Here is an 11,096-nt window from a genome sequence, read left to right as displayed (position 1 = left end):
TCCTGGAGAGCTCACCGGGGCTCAGCAAACCTTGCTCCTGCCTGCCAGGATCAGTTCCCTAACCCCCCCCAAAACGTGGCACCCCTCTCCCCTGCAGTCGGGTCTGCGTCCAGCCCTGGATGGGTGACATGCACTTGCAGCAGTGTGCTGGGAAGAGGAGGCACTGGCTGCCCAGGTAGAACAACTGCCAGCTGGAGGGAAACCCCACCAAACTGCCTACAGATGGTGTCTTGGCTCCCTGAGGACCTAAGGGCATGGTGCCTGTGTTGCGCTTGCTGCGGGTGAAAGCCCACCTCTGCAGACTGCTCTGGGACGCTGCTGGAGAGGCAGCCACGACGGGGACAGGGAGCAGGCGAGGGAGGTGTGTGTGAGTGGAGGGGTCCCCGACCACCCAACTCCACACGTCAGGGACCTGGATGTGCAGCTGAGACTTGTGCTGACCAGCCCAGGTGGCTCTAACCTGCCAGCAGTGGGTCTCAAAAATATTTGGGACAATCCTGTCTAAATGCTTAGTCTGATGCTACAGCAGAAAGGACCAACACAGTCCTTTGAGCCAGAGAATAGAAAAAGGCAGATTTCATCCCTGTGTCAAAGCATTAGGGAGGTTCACTGTGGGATTCAACATCTTGAAAAGGATTCAGGAAAATCAGGGGCTGCATAGAACAGAAATGCAAAATACGGCTTGAGGGTGGAAGGAAAAGCCTGGCAGTAAGAGAATTAAGCAACTCAGTATATTTAGCTTATGAGAAAGATGGCTGAGAAGGGGTTTGCTTGCAGCATATGTGTAGTGTCACAAAGAGAAAATGCAAGGCTCTGAAAAGCACCTTAATCAAGCAGAAGGCAGAACAAAATGGTATGTCTGCAAGCTGAAGCCGTAGACATAGGGATGTGGGATGCTCTTCTGAACGTGAGGGTGAGGGACTCCTGAAACAGACCCAGAAAGGTGGGAGTCTCCAACGCATGTCTTCATATCAAGCCTACCTCCTTTCTTGGAAAATATGTGTGAACCAAACATAGCATACTGGAATTAATGCAAGGAGATGAACTGCTGCATGGCGTGCTGGCCGGCTGCTCGCGCTCGTGCAGCCGTGTGTCAGGCAGGACCATTGGATCGTTTCAGCTGAGGAAGACCCAGGGAAATGTGGTCCAGTCAGGCAGTGTGGCTGGGAAGCTGTTCGGGCAGGCTCTGGTGGTTTACCTGCACCCGCAGTGGTAAGTGTGGCTCTTTGCTGTTGAAAACATCTGGAGGGTGGCAGACTTTTTCAGCCAAGTTCAGCTTGTTTTAGCTTGTTTTGTGTGGGACTGCTGACAGTGATGTTCAGCATTCCTGTTCTTAGAGTAGCCAGAGCACCAGAAATATAAAGTACTGTCCACAGACTGATCACACTCAGAGCTTGTGTTTAAGAATAATATGTAATGAGTGTGTGAGACGAAACAAGTTTGGCCAGAGAGATAAAGACAAAATATGAATGTGTTACAGCCCAGATTGCATTCCCCAAGCTTATGCATCAGCAGAGGTAATCTCTCTCTAGCCTCTTTGCTGTAATATTTAGTGGTATTTAAGTAATAATAAAATACTATGTTAATTAGAATCAGGTCTGATTTGATGGCATGTAATGTGGGGGAAGGATTACAGTGTGAGTATTAGAATGAGAATTTTTATAGGGCAGAGAGTCAAAATGAGATAAGCAGCCTTGCTACGAAGGGAGCCTGGAGGCTGACGTGTGCGTGTGTTTGGCAACCAATGCAGATAGTTAAAGCAAAACTTTACTTACTGATGGGAAAAGAACCTGTAGCTGTTATTTACCTCTACATGTCAGCCCATATAATGTGCGGCTCAGCCACCATGAAAGAAAAAAGTAAGCAGGCAAGATTTCAGCAGGAATGCCCTGTGGTGCTCAGCACCACGTGTGAGGTACGTTTGCTGAGCAACTTTGGCATGGCCAGCTGGGCTCCTTCCAGAGGAAGGGAAGGAGGAAGCTTTGCTGATGGTCACTGCCATGTGCCCAAGCCCTGCTGGGGACGTGAGTGGCTGATCCAGCACCTGGCTTCTTGCAGAGCTTTGACCCAGGTGCACTGTACGTGCCGAGGGCACCATGTTATGCCTAGTCCAAAGTGAGTGCCCCAAGCAGCATGCAGGGTTGATGCAGGGACATAGGGTGTAGGACCCCTCACTACCCGCTCCAGGCAGTGACTGGTCCCGACTGTCCTGTGTTACCTGCTAATGCAGCCACCAGCCGTGCCCTCTGCCCAGGCCATTTTTTTTTCCCAGCTCGTGGCCAGTGTTGCTGCAGGAAATGCTCTGTAGAAATGTGGGCAGCCACAGGCTCAGTGGGTCGACCACAAGTGGGTTTTGTTGAGCAGGATGGACTGTAGCTCTTGTCCTTTCATTTGGTCAGTTTGGCTTTGAAAAGCTCCAGAGCATTCTGGAAAGCAGCATGGCAATATGATAGGATTTAATCAGACTTAATTATTCCCCTGCTGTTGATCTCCTAGCAACATCCAGCTTGACATCTGCCTGTGAATGAAACATGTAGGCTAAGTAGGAACACGTTCAGACTAAAGCCCTGCAACTTGAACCAAATCACTCCACTAATCATCACCTTAATTCATCTCGTGGCCGTTAGACAGCTGCTGGGAGCTGGTACCTGATTTCCATAGATAGACGGCACTCGCCTCCTGAGTTTTTTCCAGCCTGGCAAGAAGTGTGACTTCACCCTGGGCTCTTTCCAGCACACTGACACCTGATAACGGGGCATAGAGTTTCCTAAGTGACAAATGCAGGCTCAGGAGCAAGCCCCAGCCTTGTCGCTATCTGGCTTTTTGCTCTAGGTCCCCACTTATCTCGTCATCAAAATCAGATCACCTGCTGTGCCTGCGGACCTTGGGGTTTAAACTCTTGAGAGCACAAGTGGTAGAGATGGGATGGTTTAGGCGAGGTTTGAGGATGGTCAGAGTAGATGTGGTGCAGTGGCAGGTGTTGCAGGCAGCTCCATGTTGCCAGGGCACGGGGGGTCAAGGCAGGGAGAAGAGACCCGTCTTATGCAGCCAGAGGGATGAAGAGGACGGGAGAGGAGCAGGCGTAAAGCAAGTGTTTGGAAAGGAAAGCTGGGCTCCAGCCAGACATGATGCAGCACAGGACTTGTTGGGGTTACTGGAGGAAATGAGCCTGGCAGCTAAGCTAAGGAGGCTGCCCAGCCCGGCTCTGGCAGCCAGCAAACCGTGGAGCTGGAGGGAAGGGAGCTGCTTTGGCCAGGTGAGAGCAGCCAGCATCCTGAGTGGGTCAGCTCTGGGCAAGTGGGGTTCAGTGTGGGTAGTGATGGAGGGGGCTGCATGGATGCAGTAGTGGCCCCTCTCCGTGCAGCTCCTCGGTGGGGTATGAGTGCCAGTGATACCTGCATGTTGGCATGTGCCTGTTCAGCTCCTGCGCTGTGTCTAGAAGTTGTCACTGGAATCAAAAAATCACAGCTGGATGCCAGCACAGCGTATGTCTCCCTTGTGTCTCCATAGAGGGGCATGGTGGCTCTGCAAGCCCGGCTGTGTGGGTTCCACACTTGCGGCCAGCTTGCCCTGTCTTCAATTATCCTGAACACAAAGTGGGGTTTCTGGCTGTGAAAGTGGGGTAGCATGAGCCTCTGCCAGCTAACCCTGTGACCTGTGTGGGCTCTGCCTCTCACCAAATGCCAGGGAGCGGGCTTGGGCAGTATTCAGCCAGCCCTGTGCCGTCCGAGGCAGCATCTGCCAGTTGGCATAGGTGCCTGGGTTTGCCTGCAGTGGGGGCTACAGACACTACTCTAGACATGGTCCTACTTAGTTTTCCTTAAACTCACATGGCTTTTTGTTTTCCTTGTGTTATCAGTGATTCATGGAGGGTGGAAACAGGAAATCAGTGGGCTTCTCTACTGTCCCGAAGAGGCAGATTTATTCCTTACGGTCTCTTTCCTTTCAGATTACTTTCCCCCCCAATGCCTAACAATTTCCCTAACCCTTTATCACTCCCTCCCTATGCTGCATTATACTTGTGTTTCTCACTTGCCCCGTGCCTAATGGGTGTCAGGGATACCCAGCAAGGCTGTGGGGCGAGTGGTAAGGAGGGTGTTGCTGTGGGAAGTGGTGAGGTGCAGGCTCACCCTGCTGCTGCAGTGCTCATGAGGCAGCCATGCAGTGAGAAGGTGGAGACCATAACGTAATGGAAACTGCGTGGAAGCAGTGCCAGCTGTGGGGCACTGGCTGTGTGGTGTGAGCTACACTGGGCTGTGGGAGGGCAGCTGATGCGGTCCTTGCAGCCTGGTGTGCTCCAGTGGTGGAGGCTGTGCAACACGGGGAAGCCAAGGGGGGTGGTGGTGTGCTGGGCAGGACCTTGTTGGGTATGCAGTGGTGTGAGGATCTGCAGAAGTTGGAGGATAGGGTGAAGGCAGTGACCCAGGGCAGTGACTGGGTGCTAAACTGGACTGTGTGGCATGGCTAGGTGCAGTGACTGGAAGCAAGCCAGGGTTGGGCTGCTCAGTGCAGAGGCTGTACGTGAGACTGGGCAGAGCGGTGCGGCGGTTAGAGGCTGTTCCGAGCAGCGGTTGGAAGGGAGGTGCAGTGCCCTGCGATGCAGTGGCGGGGGGCTAGGGAATAAAGAGGTGGGATGCAGCAGCTGGATGGGAGGGAGGTGTGGCACAGTGTCGTGGCTGCAGGGTGTGGAGGTGTCTCAGCTGGGGGAAGGTGCGGGGTTGTGCAGCGAAGAGCAGCGACGGGGACAATGAGACGAGGCGGTGCAGTGCCTAGAGGGGTCCTGCAGTGCCATGCCTGAAGGAAGGAATGGCGTAGCAGAAGCGCTTTGGAGGTGCCTCAGAGTGGCTTGGAAGCGGTGCAGCGATCTGAAGGCGGAGCAATGCCAGGCAGTGACCGGGGAGGTGCGGAGCAGTGCCGTACAGCCACCGGCAGCGCGTGAGGGGGGGTGCAGGGAAGCGATGGAAGAGGACAGAGATCAGAGTGGTGCAGTGGGAGGCGAGGGGGAGCAGGCTGAGCCAAGCCGTACGGTGCGGCGCGGTACACCGGCAGCGGCAACCACGGGGACTAATTTGGGCGGGGGAGGGGGGCGGGGGGCGGCTCTGCGCAGGCGCGCCACCGCCCTGCCGCAGCGCCCCTCCGGCGGCGACCCCCTGCCGCCCGCCCGCCCGCCATTGGCTGCAGTCGCGGCCCCCCGCGCCGCCCCATTGGCTGGCGGCGGCCTCTATGAGGGCGGGTTGGCGGCGCGGCGCCCCGCCCCGGCGCCCCATTGGCGGCCGCTGTGCCCCTCAGCGCGGCGGTAGCGGTGGCGGCGGTGGCGGCCGGTCCCGCTGCGCCGCGCCCGGCATGGCGGCGCCCGCAGCCCCGCGCCCGCGGCCCGCAGCCGGCGGCCGAGCGCCCAGGGCCGGCGGCGGCCGGGTGAGGAGGGGCGTGGGGGAGGGTGGATCGGGCAGGGCTGGCCCCGGTGGACGCCGCCGTTTCGGCGAGCGGGGCCCGGCGGAGCGGGGAGCGGAGTGCGGCGGGGCGCCTGGTTCGCGCCCTGCCGCCAGCCCGGCGGTGCCGGTGCCGCCGGCCGTTCAGCTTCCAGCCGGCCGTTAGTAACTGTCAGCCGGCGGCGAGCTGCCCTTCTGCCCGGACCGGGCGGGGCCCCGATTCCCCGCCGCCCTACCCGCCTTCAAGGCAGCGCGGCACCTCACCGCGGCTTGCCCGGGGCTCCCGGCGGGGACCTGCGCCGCCCCCGGCCAGCTGGCGGGCTGCCGCGGGCCCCGCCGCCCCTCGGACACCCCACGGGCGCCGTGGGTTTACTTCGTGGCGCCTCCGGGCTTTCCCGTGGCCGGTCGGAGCGAGGTGTTCGCCGGGCTCCTGGGGCCGGTTACCCGGCGCCGGCTGGGGTGCGAGTGCGGGCGAGGAGCTGGGCCGCTGCCCTGTCACGGCGCGCAGTGCCCCCCTGCCTCCCCGGAACGGCGTCCGCCTTGCGACAAAAGAAAGGCGGCTGCTTCGGGTGCTCGTTCTTGTTTCCCTGGTGCCGTTTGGGTAATTGGTGTGTTGTACCTCGTGGAGAGCACAGGCTTGGATCCGTGCGTTATTCGAGGTGTGGGGTTGCAAGTTTTTGGAAGAACGATGGCTGTTGGAGAAGGTGGCTCCGACCTCAACCTGTTTTTCTTTCTCAGGTCATGTAGAAGAGCAGATTTAATGTGAAGATGGGACTGTTGGTGTTTATGCGTAACCTGCTGCTAGCCCTCTGCCTCTTTCTGGTACTGGGATTTCTGTACTATTCTGCTTGGAAGTTGCACCTTCTCAGATGGGAGGATTCAAGTAAGTATGAACACCATGTAACCGGTTCTGGTCTGCCTAAAACGTCTGTTAAATAGTTGCAATAGTACTGAGGTGGTTCTGATTGAGTAGTATTAGAGGGATGTGACTTAAGCTCAACCAAATGCTGGAGCTTTTAGTATACTTAAGGGGCTGAGTTTGCGATTACCTAATGCTCTTTATGGCTTTACTTTTATTACTGAGTACAAAAGCAGGTTCACGCTCTATAAATCTAGTATTAGAGACTTTGGTTCTTAGAATATTCTGTGTTAGTTTATGATTCCTAATTGTCAAAATAAAGAGTTTGTGTGCTGGGGCTTTTGTTCCCTGAATCTTTCTGTACAGTTTAAAATATCTAAGACACGGGTTTTTTATCTGGTGGATTTTGATTTCTTTCTATAATCATATACGCTGGTTATCTCATCATCTTACTTTGTCCTTCAGAAATCCTCATCTTCCCTTTATCTTTCATGTTATTATCTGCCAACTGTCTGTCATCTAAAGCGATGTCTCTCAACCTTTTTTAAGTCCAAAGAGACATCTGACCTCATTGAATACAATCTGAGGATTGTACTGTGCGGTAATGCCATAGGAGATTTTGGTTGCAATGAGATATCAGTTAGGCTGAGGTTTGATTGCTCAGTTAGTGCTCTTATTTTTGCTTGTGTCGATTGCTTTCTTGCATGTGAGAATTGTTTATTGAAAATATAAAAGCAAGAAAACAATTTCCTCCTCTCCCCCTCATGCCCAAAACACAAGCCAGCCTTCTTTGCAGCTGTTCCACAGGCTGTTTCAGATGTCTCATGGCTGACTGTTGCTCCCTGGATCAGTGGCTGAGAAACACTGATCCAGAAGGATTGTTTTTCTGTCTGACAAAAAGCCATCGGTCAAATTCCATCTTTGCTGTATCGTGCTTTGGTGCATGCTGCTGGAGGTTTCTACTGCAGTGCTTATTAAACTTAATATTTTTCTACCTCTACATGCTCCGTATCTGTTGTTACATGCTCTAAGAAGTTTTGCATGATGACAGATGATGACTTAAATATGACATTTGCACTGATGCAGTGATTTTGACAGGAGGACTACTAAGGTCTCTTGTACTAGAACAGGTATTGGGAGACTGAATTTGTAAAAGGAGATGCATAGTGTCTTTCTGAGCAGGGGTTGTTTCTTCAGGTTTGTGCTTCAGAGAGAGTCAAAAATCTTGATTGTGGTGATCTGAAAACTAGCGCTTTTGTTGATATGAGGTATAACAAATCTTTCCTGCATGAAAATGTGTTGAATGTAATTAAAAGAACAGTTTTGCCATATCTGCTTCTGCATAATGATCTGTTATGAAATTATACCACCTGCCATCCTTTACTTCCTTCATACCAACCAGAAATTGTGTTAGGACTTCCTGAGGACTGGAAAAAAAACCCTTCAGGCAACAACTTGTATGTCAACTTTGTTAACTGTGGAGAAGCTTTGTGTTTATGTGCCATGCATCAAGGTGGGTTCTAAATATCTTCAGGTTTTGCCTCTTTGGATTTTGTGGCTTTAGTTTTATGTGCCATTTGTTATTTTATGCCATGTCAGTCCCTGGGTAACTGTGCCTTGCAATGCAATGTTGCAAATCTATATGCAAACATTGTGGATTTCTATAAATGTGATACTTTTACCTGGAAGGATAACTTTAAGTTGCAGCCTAGTTAGAATAATTTCTATTGAGTGTACTGGCTTTTGGGTACCCAGGTTGCTCTACAGTAGCATTGTAAGGTGAAATCACAGACTTCTTGTTAGGTGTGTGTCTCCTCTTTTCCAATCCTTTGTGTAAAATGTGTTCTTCATTTATTTTTGGAAGTTGCAGTGCTTGCATTAAGCTTCTTCAACATGTACAAAGCAATAATGCTAGTCTGAAGATTTAGCTTATTGACCTTTATCAGCTGTCACAATTGATATAGGCTGTATCATTTTTCCTTTTCTTCTAGACACTTTAATGGGCTATGTCTTAAATATCAGATAAAGCTCCTTGAAATACTAGTGTGAATACCAGTCTAGTGTAAGAGGGCAAAATTTTATGTGATTACTGTAGAAAACAGTTAAGGTGGTACCAGCTTTCAGCTGATCTTCGGAGTTTTGTATGTATCAAAAAAATGTTTTATTTATACAATAATTTTACACATGAGGAACTTATGCAGATTTAAAATACAAATTTAAAAGCCCATACTGGGAAACATGATACGAAGAGGTAAAGTTAGGCTTCCATAAGTAAGTGTTTGGAAGTTAACAAATGAAAGAATTGAAGTTGCTCATTTAACCATGATTAAACATCCTTGGCCATGTGTAATATGATACAATGTACAATGGTGCAATTATACTTTCTGTTTTCTGAATGGGAACCTTGCTTAGTTCAGTGCACAAGGCAGGTGGTGCTTGATAGCTGTTTGTGGTTTTCTTTCCTGAATTACAAGTCAGTGGGTGACCTTGAAAATTTCCTTAAGATTGATATGATAATGCTGGTGTCCCCAGAGGCAAAATTAAGCTAGATGTGTTAATTTTGCGGTGCTTAATAATCTAAGATTATTGATTTTTTTTTTAGATGTTATCATCTTCTTATTAGACTATTTTATCTTTTCTTGTGACCAATGTCTTTTTTCTGTGTAATAGTGACTCCCTAGCTTCAGTAGTCACATTCATCTTTTCTCTGTTCCGTTCTTTGTGCTAGAGGAGGCATGAAACTAAGCTGATCATGAGAGCCGACACCCTAGCAATCTCTTCAGAGACTGGTTTTAGTAAATTTGACACCTGTATTTAATATCAGACACAAACAAATTTGCCAGAGTATGGTAAACAATACTTGATCTGCTCAGCTGCTGCTTCTGTGGTTTGTTCACTTAAGGGTTTAGAAAATACCCGTGTATTTTGTTGTTATGGATGAATTTGAATGGTAACTCTAGGGAATCTAGTCATGCTGAGACTTTGATGTCTGTATGTTTAGCTGCTAAAGTAAATGAATAGTTAATTTATTTGTGCTTCTGACACCTCCCAGAAAAGAGGGTAAACTTCTGAATAGACTGGAAGACACATATCAATGTTTCTCTTACCATTTCTCTTTACCTTTAAATCTGTCCTCCTCGAGTGATGCCTTAGTGAGTTCTCAGAGATCTATGCCCTGCCAAAATACAAAGGGGAATAGGAAAGAATTAATTCTCTCAGGCTTATCTTTCCTGTGACAAGAATAGATTGAATTCAGCTGTTGTGAACTAATAAAGGTTGAATTAAGCTCAACCGCTTCTTGCATTCAAGACAAACCCCCAGTGACTGCTACCCCTCTCTCATCCTTCTAGTGAGTAGTATGGCTGGCTACTCTTCCCCTAGCCTTGTTTCGTGTTGGTGGCAATATATTGTTAGTTCTCAGAGCAGTAGCGAAATGCAAGAAAGGTGGCGTGTAACACTGCGAATGCAGGAGGGCCTTTGAGTTCTGGTGATTGTTGGCAGTATATGAGCAGTGTTTAGGACAGAGGTAAGCTTTCCTTCTTTTTTCTTTCCTGATTTCTGTAATGCAGCTTCAGTCTTTGACAATAGTGGTAAGAGATATACACAGTCCTTGCACATTCTTCGCAGACAAGCAATAATGACAGATGCCGCAGCCCTCTGATTAGGAGCGTTGAGATGCATGGAGGTGTGCTAAGCATGTAGAACCGATAATGTGATGTGAGAGACAAACAAGGAAATACGAAGTTTGGTATCAGGTTTAGCTGTCCTGTACATTCTAGAAGGACCTTGCAGCAGCAGATAATCATAACTCTGTTCATTGTTTTCTTGGACACTGAGTTGTCAGGGAATTCTTACATAGTAATGGTAGTGATCGAAGCAGGTTTTGAAGGTCTAGACATGCGCTGCAGCCTCTTTCCTAACAACTCCCTGTCCTACCTCTTCTACCTTCCCTGATGCATTTGGCTCTGAGGAGGATGATGTTATCTCTGAGTGTGAAGACAGCCAGTGCCCCATTACCTTTGAAAGTATGATGGGAGATGGAGTCTTGCTGACAGTGCCTCTTAGATTTGCTTTATCAGCTGGGAGGAATGCATTTTTACCCATAACTGAAAGACAGAATGTAGTAATGTTAAAATTTTAATACTAATGTTTGTTATTTAACCTGATATGTGTATAGCTGATTTTGCAACTTCAACTTAAAAATGAATGTGTTGTAAGGACGGAATTATTCCATTAAAAAATGTCCTGACTATGGAAATATTGGACTCATTTCCCCAGGGCAGCTTTGCTCCCCGCCCCTCCTTCCCCCCTCCCCTCCCCAAAAGTATTGAAATATACTTGGGACAAGGACACTGTGACGCTATTTTCCTGTCCTCTATTGTATTTCTATCTACATTAGCATTGAATTAATTTAAAGAAATATATACTCTAGGTACTTTTGCCAAAACCTAAGTTAATACAATTTGTAGCTATAGATTTTGAGCATGTCAGTTTAGAAGTGGCTTTTGAAATGTCTCCAGGTATGGTATCTTGATGTCTCCATAAAGAAATCAAGTCACTATTCTGTCATCTGTTGCTCTGTGTTATTTTCAACTCTAATTCTGGAAAGGCAGCCAAAGAGATAAAGCTTTGGGAAGAGATTTTCTGGAGGTATTTCAGGACCCTTATCCTTTTTATTTTTTTAATGTCTGTTTCCATGGGAACTGAGAAGACATAAACAGGCAAAACTGACTCACTTCTGGTTGCAGGTTTTTAGTCTAGTTGCGTTTCCATGGAAACCAGTCTCGCGGCTAAAAAGGCTAAATTAA

General features: G+C 49.2%; 1 protein-coding gene across 6 annotated transcripts in view; it reads left to right on the top strand.

Annotated features, from left to right (window-relative positions):
• The first annotated feature begins 5,285 nt into the window (after nucleotides 1-5,285).
• The window catches only part of ST3GAL3 (ST3 beta-galactoside alpha-2,3-sialyltransferase 3), a 190,842-nt gene continuing 185,031 nt past the window's right edge, over nucleotides 5,286-11,096 (top strand). For 2 of the 6 annotated variants that reach the window (XM_064455272.1, XM_064455271.1), the window contains exons 1-2: nucleotides 5,288-5,415; nucleotides 6,168-6,312. In XM_064455272.1, the coding sequence (XP_064311342.1) occupies nucleotides 6,198-6,312 (115 nt within the window). In that variant the 5' untranslated portion in view covers nucleotides 5,288-5,415; nucleotides 6,168-6,197. Of the gene's footprint in view, nucleotides 5,416-6,167; nucleotides 6,313-11,096 lie in introns of those variants that run through there. The other 4 variants (XM_064455274.1, XM_064455275.1, XM_064455276.1 and 1 more) reach the window with 4 other exon arrangements.

This window comes from Phalacrocorax carbo, chromosome 6 (genome assembly GCF_963921805.1).
Source record: "Phalacrocorax carbo chromosome 6, bPhaCar2.1, whole genome shotgun sequence".
Classification (NCBI taxonomy): Eukaryota; Metazoa; Chordata; class Aves; order Suliformes; family Phalacrocoracidae; genus Phalacrocorax; species Phalacrocorax carbo.
The sequence above is the reverse complement of the archived record's forward strand: the minus strand, read 5'-3'. Positions and strand labels throughout refer to the sequence as shown.